The sequence below is a fragment of the Chiloscyllium plagiosum genome, chromosome 16 (genome assembly GCF_004010195.1).
Source record: "Chiloscyllium plagiosum isolate BGI_BamShark_2017 chromosome 16, ASM401019v2, whole genome shotgun sequence".
NCBI lineage: Eukaryota > Metazoa > Chordata > Chondrichthyes > Orectolobiformes > Hemiscylliidae > Chiloscyllium > Chiloscyllium plagiosum.
This window is the reverse complement of record NC_057725.1, coordinates 29,981,770-29,997,106: the sequence shown is the minus strand read 5'-3', so window position 1 is coordinate 29,997,106 and position 15,337 is coordinate 29,981,770. Positions and strand designations below refer to the sequence as shown.

Below are 15,337 nucleotides of genomic sequence, written 5' to 3'. Positions count from 1 at the left end.
TCTTGATTTGCAAGAAATACACTGGAAGCATATCTTGTTCCATCAGTGATCATCTGGGCCTACTCACTAATGACAAGGACAGTGGCGAGGATGTAGAACTTTTGAGACCCTTCATGACTCTTAACATTTCTAACCAAATGTCTTCTCAAACATGTCTACGTAGTATTGAACCTAAACGATTCAGGTGAGGTGACAATACAAAACTAACTGGAAAGATATATAAAGTGATTGAACATTGTGATGGTACATAGAATATAATGAGGAAATGTTGAATTACAGTTTGGATGGATGGATGGAAAAGCAGAATATTTGAAGAATGCAAGGTTGATTTTAGTAAGACTGATTTTCAGAGGGTTGAGAGTCCTTGAGCACAAATTGGGCATTTGACTATGAAAGCAAGCAATAGGAAAGTAAATGTTACCCAAGCTTTTGTTGAACATGTTACAAGAAAAGGCAACCAAACCAAATCAGTCTTTCCATCTCCCCTCCTGATCTCCTAAAGCTTGCCCATCACTGACAAGTCAGGAGTGTGATGGAATACTCCCCACTTGCCTGGATAGGTGCAGCTCCGTCAACACAAGCTTAGCACCATCTAGGACAAAGCAGCCCACTCGATTGGTAAAACATCCTCAAACACCCACTCCCTCCACCACTGACAACCGAAGTATGTACCATCTACAAGGTGCACTGCAGAAATTCACCAAGACACTTTCCATACCAATGACCCCATCTAGAAGGGCAACAACAACAGATACATGAGAACACTATCACCTGCAGGTTCTCCTCGAAACCACTCACCGTCCTGACTTGGAAATATATCGACATCCCTCCAGTGCTGTTGTAGTGTGGAAACACAGCAAGATTCTTCATATAATATTAATTAAAACATGAACTGGTCATTTGTATTGATTGTGGGATGAATATTGAACCAGACCACAGGGAAAACCCCACCTGCTCTTAAGAGATCCTATAACATTAGATATCAGTTAGATGACTGATCGCACCTTCCGCAAAGTAGCATTCCGTCAATATGATACTAGGAGTTTAGCCTAGCTTACCGTACTCTGGTCTCTGGGGTAGGACTGAAGGAAAGTTCCACTATCAACAGACTAAACCTATGACTGACTCTCCAAGCCATCCTTTTATGTCCAAAGAGACAGATAGCTCAATTATATATTCAATTCTGGAGTGAGACTTGAACCAGTGATCTCCTGATTCTAGGAGGTAGAGGGGGTTCCCACAGAACGTGTGCACACATTGACAACTCCCAATTACCTAAGAGAGTACATCAAAATCTCAGGAATTGATGAATTTCAAGTTTGCATTCCGGTAGAAGTAACAAAGTCATCTATGGGATTCTTTCCTATTGGGGTTTAACTTGTGTTTAGTTATCTTATTTGACAGGCTCAAGAGTTACAGGTTAGAGGTTAAGTCTCACTCCAGATCGTACAATATGGTTCCATGTATTAACTCCTATCCTGCGGAGTTTAGCACTCACAACAGTGAAACATTAACCTGGGAAACAAACCAAGTTTCGTGCTGGTCAAAATCACAAAATTTTTTATCAATCTCGTCGTTTGATTGAGTTCACTGCACACACAAATTTGATCAGATTGACAAATAAAGGGGTGATGCATGTTATAATAAGGTAATTTAAACAGGCATTTTTTTCAAATCTGAGGTAAACAGAAGGGGTGGGGTTGTTGAGCTGAATAGATCATAAGACCACATGATATAGGAACAGGAATAGGCCATTTAGCCCCTCCAGAATGCACCACAATACAATAAGATCACGAGTGATCTGACATTACTGAAGACACATTCCTGCGCCTTCCCTGTAACCTTTGATTCTCCTACTGATCAAGAATCTCTCTCAGCCTTATATACACACAAGGACCCTGCCCCCACGACTATCTGTGCCAAAGAGCTTCAAAGACACAACCCTCAGAAGAAACTCATTGGTACCCCTTTATTCTGAGACTGTGCCCTCTGGCTCTAGGCGCTCTCATGAGGGGAATCATCCTCTCCACATTTATCCTGTCCAGCCCCCTAAGAAACCAACATGTTTCAACAATGCAGATGCACAGGGAAAAACAAATAGAAGGATATGCTGATGGAATAGAAAGGTGCAAGGATGCTCATGTGGTGCAAAAATAATGGCAGGGACATACTGGTAAACTCTGTATTGTTACAAATAATACACCTAGACATCATCCAATGTCACAACTGAAAAGGTGTCTTTTTATTGATTAATAGTTACATATTTGTGAAAATATTTTAGCGAGGTAAAGCCACAACCTGATGGTTTCTTGCTGTTTTTAGGAATATTTTTCAAAAAAAGTGAAACTGACTTGAGAGGGCAGACCAGATTTGAGGAGTGTTCAGTTCTCACACAACGGAAATGACTTGTATTCTGCAATGCTCCAAATATGTAAACCGTGCGACATCCTCCAGCCCAGAAAATTAACATGCCCGTGACAGATTTACAGTCTACATCACTAAAGCAAGCTGTAAATGGTATCTGTGGACAGAATGCCAAGTAGATCTACACATCATATTGTAAAAATAACCTACTATTAAGCCTCTAGTTGCTTATTGCATTTCCTAATGCACAGAGAGGTGATTGAGGGATTGTCATAGCCCTGATTTGGACGATAAAGAAATGTTAGCGGTTTCAACCAGATCCTGCCCTCTTACACTGGCACTTTCTCCAAATGGAATATCTCACATGGTGTCGGGATCATCATGTTTCTCTGGGTTCTCCTTGTTATAAAGATCAGTCACTGAATCCAGCCCTACAGCCCACACATCTTCCACATCTGATATTGTGTAGGTGTAGCTCTCCACATCACCAGGACCTTCGAGGGCTACAAGCTGAAGAAATGGTGCCTCTTCCATTTCCATATACTGAGACAGGTCTGCAGAGACCTGCTCAAGGTCAGACTCCTTACACACCGACAAAAAGATGTTACTAAGGGAAGGGGGGGGGGGCAGAAAGAATAAGAAAAATATAATTCAACAAACCTGGTGGCATCATGTCAATTCATTTTATACACAGCACAAAGTCTAGTACATTGGTCACACCTTAAGACAAACAGAATGAGACACTTCAGCACCTCAAGTCGTCTACTTTGTTCAGTTAGATCACAGCTGATCTACATGTCAGTTCCATGCACACCCACCTAACCACTATATAAATCAGTAGCCATTCATGACAAACTTCAATTACAACTAAAAACACGATGTGCCAATTGATCAACAAGATTAATCTCCAAAATTTCCTCAGCACCTTCCAAACCCACAACCATTACCCTCATGTGAACACCACCAACTTGAAGTTCCCTATCAAATAACTTACCATCCTGACTTGGAAATATATCACCGTTCCTTCAGTGTGGCCAGGTCAAAATCCTGGCATTCTCTTTTTAAGGGCATTGTGGGTCAAACTACAGCACACAGACTGCAACTGTTCAAGGCAGCGGCTCACTAGCACCCTCTCAAGGCCAACTAGGGATAGGCAATAAGTACTGGCCCTGCCAGTGACATCCACATCCCATAAGTGAACTTTAAGAAGTCATCTTTGTCAAACAGCAAGCCATTTATCTGTTAATGATGCTCTGTAAATGCACAACGTTGCTCAATTTATAAGTTTTCGTTGACAAATGCTTTGAAATTTTCAATCCAGAGAAACTTGCTCAACAAGTGGTGGTCAGAGTTTTAAATGAATTCAATATTTTATCAGTGAAACTTTTGAATGAAACTTAGTGAAATTTGAATTTTTTAAAAAAATGACTTTTGACTGTAATCAGAGTCTATATTAGGCAAGCTTTATATGGTCCTTTTTAAAATTAATTCAAGGCACTGGTAAGGCCAGAATGAATGCCCTTACATTCAATATCTGAGGGGCTTGCTAGACCACTTCACAGGACAGTTAACAGTCAACTACATTGATATCGGACTTAATTTATAAACAGATCCAGGTCAGGGGAGGATGGCAAGTTTCTTTATTTAAAGCCCATTATTAAACTAGTCGGATGTTAGAGACAATCCAACAGCTTCACCAACACTACTTCCACCAGCTTTTCAATTTCAGATTTGTTTAAAAACAAAGCAGAATTCAAGCTTCCAAACTGGATGGTGGGATCAAAATGGCAGCGCAAAGACAGACAAGATTTAGACCAGCACATTACAGAGAGTGTTCATGGTGCAAAATTCTGAACACAACATTCGGTCCAGAGAAGGTACTGTTCCTTATGCTTGTTGCAGAGCTTCACTGGAAAAGACAAAAGTGTGAACAGGAGAGCAGGATGGGGAATTAAAGGGTCAGGAAATCAGAAGGTCAGGGCCTTGCTGCAGATTGAGCACTATGGAATAAGATCACCCATTGTACTGCTCTCCACAACATACAGAATACAGTAAACCAGACTGAAAGAAACAAGCAAATACCTGTTTTGTATCTATTGGGAGCCTTGGACTATGAGAACAGAAAGTTAAAGTGTAGACTTTAGACAGGCTGCAGGTTTGTGGCAAGGTGTTGTGGGGGGAGTTGATGTGTTGGGGTGGACCCGGGTCTCTCAGAGGGACAGGTCCCTTTGGAATGGTGACAGAAGAGGAGGTTTGAGGTGGCAGCATCACACTGGATGGAGATGGCAGAAATAGCAGATTGAACTGGTGGGATGGAAACAGAGAACAAGAGACCTGTATCACAGTACTGGATGGGAGGGAAACAATACTGATCTTCCAACAGTTCAGCAGATGAGCAAAGTACATAGCATGTAAAACATGCATGTAAAGTATGCATGAGTAACTTTAATCTGTATGTAGATGACATGAATCAATTGACCACTAAATCTATGGAGGCTGACTTTGACAGGTCTTCAAATTTAAAAAATATTTTTACAGCAGTATGTTGAGGAGCCAGATACAGGATATGCTATTGCATACTGAGCAATATGTAATGAAAAAAGGCTAATTCTGGTTATAAATAATACTTTAGGGATGAGTGACCATAATATGGTAGAATTTTACACCAAGTTTGGAAGTGAGGGAGTTTGTTTTGAAGCAAGGGAGTCAAATTTGAATAAGGGAAATTATGAAGGTATGAGGCCCAAAGTGGCTTGGGAAAATACATGATTTACAGCAAAGTGCAAACAAGAAAAACCGTCATGGAACCATGGCATACAAATGAATTTCAAGATTCCATAAGATTAAAAAAGACCAATAAAGTTAATAATAGTTTGAAGATTGGAAAGTTCATAAGCTACACAGGAAGATCAAGTAACTGGTAAAGGGAGAATTGGATATGAATGTAATCAAGCAAAAAGCAAAGCTGGGCTACAGAAGTTCTTGTCAGTATATAAAAAGACAAATATTTGGCTAAATCAAATGCAAGATCATCACAGGCAGAGTCAGGAGAATTTATAAACGGAGAATAGAGAAATAGCCGAGATGCTAAATAATTAGCGAGTTTGATAAGATTTGTAGCTCAGGTTGAATTTCTGGATATAGGCTTGCTCACTGAGCTGGAAGGTTCATTTCCAGACGTTTTGTCATCCTGTGAAGTCACTTCCCGTTCTCTTCCTCAGGGGTGGTAGATGGGATCTAACTCGATCTACCACCTGCTGAGAAAGAATAGGAAGTGACATCACTGCCAGAAATGACATCACCAACACAAAGAAACCCACACACAAATAGAAAGCAGGACTTATCAGCAGTGCTTCGCCTGAGGCCCACTGAAGAAGTTATCTAGTTGGGTGACGAAACGTCTGGAAATGAACCTTCCAGCTCAGCGAGCAAACCTACATCCATGCTAAATAATTACTTTGTTGTTTGTTTTCACTGAGAAAATTGTAAGGAATCTTGCAGATCTACAGATTCAAGGGTCCAAGGGATGAGAGTGAAGAGTTTAAGGAAAATTAGCATTTACAAGAAGATTGCATTGACCATATTAATGGAATTGATAAATTCTCAGGAACTGATGGTCTACCTCCCAGGGTGTTGAAGGAGGTAACTATAAAGATGGTCAATTTACTGGTGATTGTCTTCCAAAATTCTTTAAGATCTGGAAAGATTCCTGCAGATTCCCACTAAAGGAGGAAACGAGGGAGAAAAAGGGAACAGTCTTGTATCAGTAAGGAAAATGCTAGAAAGGATGGGATAGACACTTGGTTGATAATGATCTGAATGTGCTTATTGAGTATGGATTTCCAAATGAGCAATTGTCTTTGACAAGATGTTAAAAACAAAATTGATAAAGGAAAGCCAATGGATGTAGCAGAAGTAAATTTTCAGTGGCCTTTGATAAAGACTATGCCCAACAAGAGGATGGTTGAATAATTAAAGCACTAGGATAGGAGGCAATGCATTGGCATGGACAAATGATTGGTTAACAGGCAGAATCAATGAGTCTGACAATTCCACAATGAAGATGACTACTGAAAGAGTCAGTACTTGCGTCTCAGCTATTCACAATATCTGAGATTTTGAGGTGACGACAAAATGTAATACTGCCAAATTTGCAGATGATGCAAAGCTCAATGAGAAAGATATAAATTGTGATGTATTGGTAAGGTGGATGGGATGGATTAAAGGCAATGAAGTGTCCAATAAGCCATGATCATATTGAATGGCAGGGCAGGCTTGATGGGCTGAATAGCCTACATCTGTTCCTGTGTACCACTGTCAGTGCAGCATTCCCTCAGTACTGTGCTGGGAATGTCAGCCTGGTTTACGTGTAATGGACACTGCAGTGGGACTGGAATTTATGAACCCCCAACTCAGATCAGACTGGTGGCTCACTAAGCCAAGCTGATACTCTATTCTTACTTCAAAGCGGATGTTAATTTATTTTCTTTCCCTCTTGACAAGTAGAGTTGCCAAAGTTGCCAGGGGACCATACAGCTGCCCTCTCAGACAGAGTCACCTGGTGGTGAATTTAACCTCAGGGACACCACACCGCAAGCAAGGGGAGAGAGTGAGAAAGCATGACTTTGCTGGTGACCTCAGCCAGTGTTGGAATTGTACCCATGCTGTTGGTGTCACTCTGCATTACAAACCAGCCATCCAGCCAACTAAACTAACTGAGCCCAAGCAGGCTAACATCAACACTTGTTCACGCACAACTTAAAGTCTGAGGGGATTAAGATTTTCAATTATAGCCTAAAAAAGGCATAGAAAACTCAGCAGGTCTGACAGGACCTGCAGAGAGAAAGGACAGCCGCCATTTCAAGTCAAGTGACCCCTTATCAGAATGATATTTGCACTCGACGCAAAATGTTAACTGTTTTCTCTCGACACTCGCTGCCAGATCTGCTGAATCTCATCAGCACTCTGTTTTTGTTTCAAATTTCACAAACTTGATTGGGTTTTTTGAGAAAGTAACAAAGAGGATTGATGAGGGCAGAGCAGTAGATGTGATCTATATGGACTTCAGTAAGGCGTTCGACAAGGTTGCCCATGGGAGACTGAGTAGCAAGGTTAGATCTCATGGAATACAGGGAGAACTAGCCATTTGGATACAGAACTGGCTCAAAAGGTAGAAGACAGAGGGAGGTGGTGCAGGGTTGTTTTTCAGACTGGAGGCCTGTGACCAGTGGAGTGCCACAAGAATCGGTGCTGGGTCCTCTATTTTTTGTCATTTACATAAATGATTTGGATATGAGCATAAGAGGTACAGTTAGTAATTTTGCAGATGACACCAAAATTGGAGGTGTAGTGGGCAGCGAAGAGGGTTACCTCAGATTACAACAGGATCTGGACCAGATGGGCCAATGGGCTGAGAAGTGGCAGATGGAGTTTAATTCAGATAGTACAGGACATTGGTTAGGCCACTGTTGGAATATTGCATGCAATTCTGGTCTCCTTCCTATCGGAAAGATGTTGTGAAACTTGAAAGGGTTCAGAAAGATTTACAAGGATGTTGCCAGGGTTGGAGGATCTGAGCTATAGGGAGAGGCTGAACAGGCTGGGGCTGTTTTCCCTGGAGAGTCGGAAGCTGAGGGGTGACCTTATAGAGGTTTACGAAATCATGAGGGGCATGGATAGGATAAATAGGCAAAGTCTTTTCCCTGGGTCGGGGAGTCCAGAACTAGACGGCATAGGTTTAGGGTGAGAGGGGAAATATATAAAAGAGACCTAAGGGGCAACATTTTCACACGTGGGTGGTACGTGTATGGAATGAGCTGCCAGAGGAAGTGGTGGAAGATGATGCAATTGCAACATTTAAGAGGCATTTCAATGGGTATATGAATAGGAAGGGTTTGGAGGAATATGGGCCGGGTACTGGCAGGTGGGACTAGATTGGGTTGGGATATCTGGTCGGCATGGACAGGTTGGACCGAAGAGTCTGTTTCCATGCTGTACATCTCTGTGACTCTATTTCCAGCAACTGCAGTCCATTATTACTATGGAGATAGAAAAGATCTTATGATAAAAACCAGCAGGTTGTAAATGGTGACAGTAATTATACTGTCGTGTGATTACAGCCAGTGCCTGATTGTCAAACATGCCCACGTATACATTCCAAAAGCAGGAGACAAATCCAGAAAGACTTTTACTCTGGTTGGGTTTTCAGGGAGTAAAGGTCAGGCCCATTCGTTTTGTAAAAACTGTAAAATCAAATCATGTTGAACAGCCTCTTACCCTTCAGATTGGCACACCAGCCCCTTGACGCAGGGACAGTGGTCTAAAGCTCCATCTGGCTCCATCTCCCAGGTGATGAGATCCAAACTTCGGAGTGTGGGATCACGACAGAGTTGGCCCTTGGAGGGCAGTGGGGTACACACAGGAAACAAGAGATCTGAGTGAAATTAATAAAGACTTTGTGACAGCAACATTGTGTCTGCAATGTCAATGATGGTTCAGGACAACAGGCTATTTCACAAGTGTTCCAACCTCTCTCAACAACTACCAAACGAGCAAACCTATTTTTCTATTATGTATTATTAAAAGGAAATAAATATTTTCGAACACATCCCATTATGAATCACAAACTGTATAATCATAGGAATATAGGATTTGGCATTAGGAATAGATCATTCTCTTCTTTACTATTCAATAACATCACAGCTGATTGGACAGTCTGCCTTCCTCCCAAGCCCTCATAACCCTCAACTTCTTCATCTATCAGAATTCTGTTGCACTCCACTTTCACTGTATTCAATCACTCCGCCTCCACGCATTCTGTGGAAGAGAATTTTGCAGATTAACAACCCTCAGAAAAACCAACTCTCATCTCGACCTGATAAGGGAAACCTCTTACTTTTAAACTGTATCTCTTCATTCTAGTCTCCTTCACAAAAATATTAAAAGCAAACATACAAAGTTTATTTTAGGGTTGGCCTGTCCCTTTCTCACCACTAGGTTTAGTTAAAGTAAGTTACCACAGTCTGAGGCCAGCTGCAAGTTGATACAGCCACACCATACCTCTTGCAAAAATGCCATCCCGTATTCCCAATTCCTCCGCCTCCGCCGTATCTGCTCCCAGGAGGACCAGTTCCACCACAGAACACACCAGATGGCCTCCTTCTTTAGAGACCGCAATTTCCCTTCCCACGTGGTTAAAGATGCCCTCCAACACATCTCATTCACATTGCGCACCTCCGCCCTCAGACCCCACCCCTCCAACCGTAACAAGGACAGAATGCCCCTGGTGCTCACCTTCCACCCTACCAACCTTCGCATAAACCAAATCATCCGCCGACATTTCCGCCACCTCCAAAAAGACCCCACCACCAGGGATATATTTCCCTCCCCACCCCTTTCCGCCTTTCGCAAAGACCGTTCCCTCCGTGACTACCTGGTCAGGTCCACACCCCCCTACAACCCACCCTCCCATCCTGGCACCTTCCCCTGCCACCGCAGAAACTGTAAAACCTGCGCCCACACCTCCTCCCTCACCTCCATCCAAAGCCCTAAAGGAGCACATCAAAGTTTTACCTGCACATCCACTAATATCATTTACTGTATCCGTTGCTCCCGATGCAGTCTCCTCTACATTGGGGAGACTGGGTGCCACCTAACATAGCGCTTTAGGGAATATCTCCAGGACACCCGCACCAATCAACCACACTGCCCCGTGGCCCAACATTTCAACTCCCCCTCCCACTCTGCCGAGGACATGGAGGTCCTGGGCCTTCTTCACCGCCACTCCCTCACCACCAGACGCCTGGAGGAAGAAAGGCTCATCTTCCGCTTCGGAACACTTCAACCCCAGGGCATCAATGTGGACTTCAACAGCTTCTTCATTTCCCCTTCCCCCACCTCACCCTAGTTCCAAACGTCCAGCTCAGCACTGTCCCCATGACTTGGCCAGACTTGTCCTACCTGCCTATCTCCTTTTCCACCTATCCACTCCACCCTCTCCTCCCTGACCTATCACTTTCATCCCCTCCCCCACTCACCTATTGTACTCTATGCTACTTTCTCCCCACTCCCACCCTCCTGTAGCTTATCTCTCCACGCTTCAGGCTCTCTGCCTTTATTCCTGAAGGGCTTTTGCCAGAAACGTCGATTTCGAAGCTCCTTGGATGCTGCCTGACCTGCTGTGCTCTTCCAGCACCACCAATCTAGAGCCAAATTACTGCAAGTTGATACAGCCAGAGACCTACAGGAATTTAATTGCTATTTGGGCTGGAAACTTCACAGCTCCTTGAAAACTTGCATTTCCAGGTCTGGAAAAAACAAGCAGCTTTAAATTGCTTTCTTAAATTAGGAGAGAGACAGGCCCATGTTTTAAGCTAAATAGTATTTTGTATATCAGGCGAGTGGCTAAACCTGACCATATGACCCCGCACTTGCACACTTTAGAAAAGCCCAGCTGTAGTAGCATGGGGAAGGAATCAGATTATTTTTTGTAACTCACAGGTGTGGAAGGCACAACATAGGTTCCCACTGCAATCCTGTTGCTTATCACAGATGGAGCCAGTTTCTCCTTTCACCGCACTTCTTTTGCATTGTCCCCAGATACACAAAGAATCCGAATCACATTCTCCATCTCGAGTACAATTCTAAAGAAATCCATAACAAAATGTACAGTCAACATCCAACTAATCAACTTCTAGGACAAAGACATTCTGAATACTGAAGATAAATCATTCCTTCCTGGGATGTGGTTGACGCTGATAGTATCACATTCAGTTCAAAAGAAAATCAGACAAACACAAAATATGGAAAGGTGTGATGAAAAGCTAATATGAAGCAAATGGAATGGAGAGAGACTAATATGGAATGTTATTACCAACAGTGAATAGTTGGGCTGAATAGCCTGCCTCTTTGTTATACAGTAGCACCTCGACATGCTTCAACGTACGTACGAAATTCAAGATACGAACGAAGGCACGAGCGCAAAAAGCCCGTGTGCGACTGCATGGTTTCATTGTTCTGCTTTGCTACACGCTTATTGAACGCAAAATCTCTCATTCTGTTCGTCTTTGGCGCGTGCGCCGTGAACAGCGCTCGTTGCTACGTCCGAGCATTCTTACGCTATCCGAGTAATGGGAAAAATCGATTCAGTTCGCGAACTTTTCGGTTCGCGAACCGGGTCCCGGAACGGATTAAGTTCGTAAGTCGAGGCGCTACTGTATAACCATCGTTCCTTGTAGATTTTGTGAACAAACTAGCATTCCAGTGAAGATCGATAATTTAAACATTTGAACTTGTTTTTATTTTTAATATTTAATTAAAATAAGTGAACATGAAACTACAAGAATCATGTAAACTCATCCAGTTCACTCATGGCCTTTTGGAAAGGAGATGTTTTTCTTGCTCAGTCCGGCCCTGCACATAACCCCAGGTCTACACCAGCAATATTGACTCAAAGTGGTGTCTAGCTCACTGACAGCAACTTAAGAACAGCCACCATCCCCTTTTCAGGGTAAAGGAACTCCAGCAACACCCACCCACATCCCAAAGCGAATGTGAAAGAGCCCCAATGACTGACAGCACTCACCTCCTCCTGTGCTCTTTGTGGAATGCATTTCGACTCCAAGACATCAACCCAGCAGAAATGGTCTTTCCTGCAATCCTCGTCAACCATACACTCCTACAGGAGCACAATCAGTATGATATTAACAACAGCCACAATTATAAACACCATTTACTGCTCCAGAACAAGGAATTACTGATGATGGAAATGTGTTGCTGGAAAAGCGCAGCAGGTCAGGCAGCATCCAGGGAACAGGAGAATCGATGTTTCGGGCGTAAGCCCTTCTTCAGGATTCCTGAAGAAGGGCTTATGCCCGAAATGTCGATTCTCCTGTTCCCTGGATGCTGCCTGACCTGCTGCGCTTTTCCAGCAACACATTTCCAACTCTGATCTCCAGCATCTGCAGACCTCACTTTCTCCTCAATTACTGATGATGGCCTATGCACAATATGTTTTGCTAAAACTCTGCATTCGTACGGCACCTTTAAACATGGGAATAAATCCTGTTGCAGTAGAGAGAAAATTCATTTCATAGAATCCCTACAGTGAGAGAACAGGTCATTTGGCCCAACAAGTCCACACCGACCCTCAGAACAGCATCCCATCCAGCAATTCCCCCTCCCACCCACCATTTGTAAGCCTGCATTTCCCATGGTTAATCCACCTAGCCTGCACATCTTGGGCACTATAGGTAATTTAGCATGGCCAAGCCACCGAACCTACACATCTTTGGATTGTGGGAGGAAACTGAAGCACATGAAGGAAACGTATGCAGACACAGGGAGAACGTTCAAACTTCATACAGCCAGTCACCAGGTCCCTGGCGCTGTGAGGCAGCAATGTTAACCACTGAGCAACCACGTTGCCCTAAAACTGAACATCTATCTGCCTCGGCAGATGTATCAGGTCAAATGGCCAAAAGCTTGGTCAAAGATAATTTTGAAGGAGGGAAGACAGAAATTTGCTGTATTTCAGAGTTTAGGGCCCAGGTAATTGAAGCACTGATAAAGAAATGTGAATTAAGGACCCACAAGGGGCAGAATTGGAGATGTATCCCAGGTGAGCTGAGGGCTGAAGGTGGTGATGACACTGGGAAGGGCAAGGGACTTGAAAACAAATATGGGTGTCTGTCTCTTTGTCACTTGGGTAGGAAGATTGTGATTCCAACCCCACTCCAAAGACTGGAGAACAAAATCCAGGCTGGCACATAAATGCACGATGTGCCATCTTTCAGACTCCTTGGTCAGGTGATCATAGATCTCATGGCTCTATTCAAAGAAAAACTAGACAGTTCTCCCCAGTGTCCAGGCCGATATTTACCAGTCAATCAACATCACTACAAGATTATGTCATCACTTGTCAAATTACTGTTAGTTTGATCTTGCTGCATTTCATACACCCCTAAACTTCAAAAACACTTCACTGACTGTAAAGCATTTTGGCTCATCCTGAGGATTTGAAATGCAAGCCCATTCTTACTTGACAGCTAATTTTGCAGGGTAGCCACCGTTGTAAAGCAGGGAACAAGGGCAATCAACTTGTGCACGGACAGATCCTACAAAATGACCACATTACACGTGTTTGGAGATGGGTTTAGCAAGGTTTCTTCGAAAAATTTAAGGGAATCTTTCACATCCAGCGGAGGAGGGGGGTCTGGTTTGGTTTAACACATTAGAATGGCAGCACTTCCTCAATACTCTGACAGAATGGGCTGGAATGATGAATCAAATCTTTAAGATGGATTTGAACCCATGACCTCTGGCCTCAGAGACAAGATAACCCAGTGAGCAACATTTTCCACTGGGAATTCTGCATTAGGTTTAATAGGACAACATTACATTTAAACTAGGGTTTGTGGTTAAACTAGTACCCAATCTGAACAGGCTACTTATTCTTTAGCACTGTTTTTCCTTGACATTTTCTAATAACTCCATTCCCTAATGACACCATCCCACAGGCTTGTCAAACCTTCAGGATCTGAAGACTAAGCACTGAGACAGTTTCAAACTAAGCCTGAGGAGAAATGCCATAGTATGAAATTAAACTGTTTTTGTCCATAAATCACTTTGAACAGCGAGTTAGAAAAATATTCATGATGCAAGAGAATGTTATTTGATTCAGTCAAGAGTCAGTAAAATCAGTAAATGAAAAGCCCCTGTGTTTTTTGATCAGTTATGAGGAGGTGGGGATATAAAGAGGCAACATCAGGCAAAGAACGATGGTGGAGGGATAAAGCATCCAGGAATACATCCCACTGAATTTGGCGATTAGACACTGGGTTTGGCTCATAGCCTCCAGTATCCGGCCGTTCCAGTGTCCAGGCTGAAAGCAGGATTCAAGTCAAGGGATTCAAGTCAAGGGATCCAAACAAGATCCCCACACAGCTCCATGGCAAAAGCCGCAGACTCAGAGTCAGCCAATACGTTCTTGTGGTTGGGCAACGAATAACTGGAAATCTTTCAAGAAAGATTAATCCAACATTTAAAGAAAAACTGTGGCAGCTGGCTCTCCTGATATTCAAAACCCTGAACGTTCCCCCTTCCAAATAAAACATATAGTTAGAGATCAAAATTTTCCTCAAGTTAAGTAACTCATTAGGACAATGATGAGGAAACTGCATTACTTCAAGAGATAAACCACACCTCTATGATTACAGTAAAATGTGTTCTCGCCAAACCTGACATTATATTAATGATGGGGAAAGGGTGATGGGAGATAACTGTTGCTGTAAGGCTCTGTTTAAGGCAATATTGGAACACAGTTACATTATGTTCCAGTTCCGTGTTGCACATTTTTCCAATGGATCACAATCTTGGCAGCTTTCACACACTGAATTGCTCCAGCCAATGAGGTGTCAGCATTTCACACAAGCTAAAAGGTTCTCTCCCTTCTGTGATGTTTTCAACTCTGCTTCATCCTTTTTTAAAAAGATCAAAATGGTGTATACAATATCAATTATTTTAGAAACTAGTTAGCTCCTCTCAAGATGGGCTGGCTGCAAGTCATATGCCACGTTGCTAACCAAGAACGGAAGGATTACACACCAATGCACATGTATTATTCTGCTATGCATGCAGTTCCTTAAAGCTACAATGTTTAACTGCTGTTAGGTGTTATTTCAGAGAGGTTAATCATTTGTTTTGTGTGTGTAAAACAAAGGTTATTTAAAGGACAACTTTATTCAACTGCAGAAGAAACTGACTTATTGATCTTAAATTATTCAGTTCTCTATCCCAAAATATTATTAAGAGGAATCTCTCATTTATAATTCGGATGAATCAGAACTCATTTTCTTCGCTTCCCAACAAAGCTCATTCTAGAGATGGGCCACTCACTCAATGGAAGTTTGTTAGGTTGGGAGGTGGTCATTCAGCCATCCCTTTCCACGATTCAATGGGATCAAGGCTAATCTGG

The 15,337-nt window shown here is 42.8% G+C and overlaps 1 protein-coding gene across 1 annotated transcript in view; it reads right to left on the bottom strand.

Annotated features, from left to right (window-relative positions):
* Window positions 1–2,215: 2,215 nt before the first annotated feature.
* dkk3b (dickkopf WNT signaling pathway inhibitor 3b) overlaps window positions 2,216–15,337 on the bottom strand; it is a 33,811-nt gene continuing 20,689 nt past the window's right edge. The window contains exons 3-6 of the mRNA XM_043705671.1: window positions 11,948–12,040; window positions 10,862–11,006; window positions 8,641–8,797; window positions 2,216–2,971 (exon numbers count right to left, since the gene is read on the bottom strand). Of these exons, the coding sequence (XP_043561606.1) occupies window positions 2,725–2,971; window positions 8,641–8,797; window positions 10,862–11,006; window positions 11,948–12,040 (642 nt within the window). The 3' untranslated portion in view covers window positions 2,216–2,724. The remainder of the gene's footprint in view (window positions 2,972–8,640; window positions 8,798–10,861; window positions 11,007–11,947; window positions 12,041–15,337) is intronic.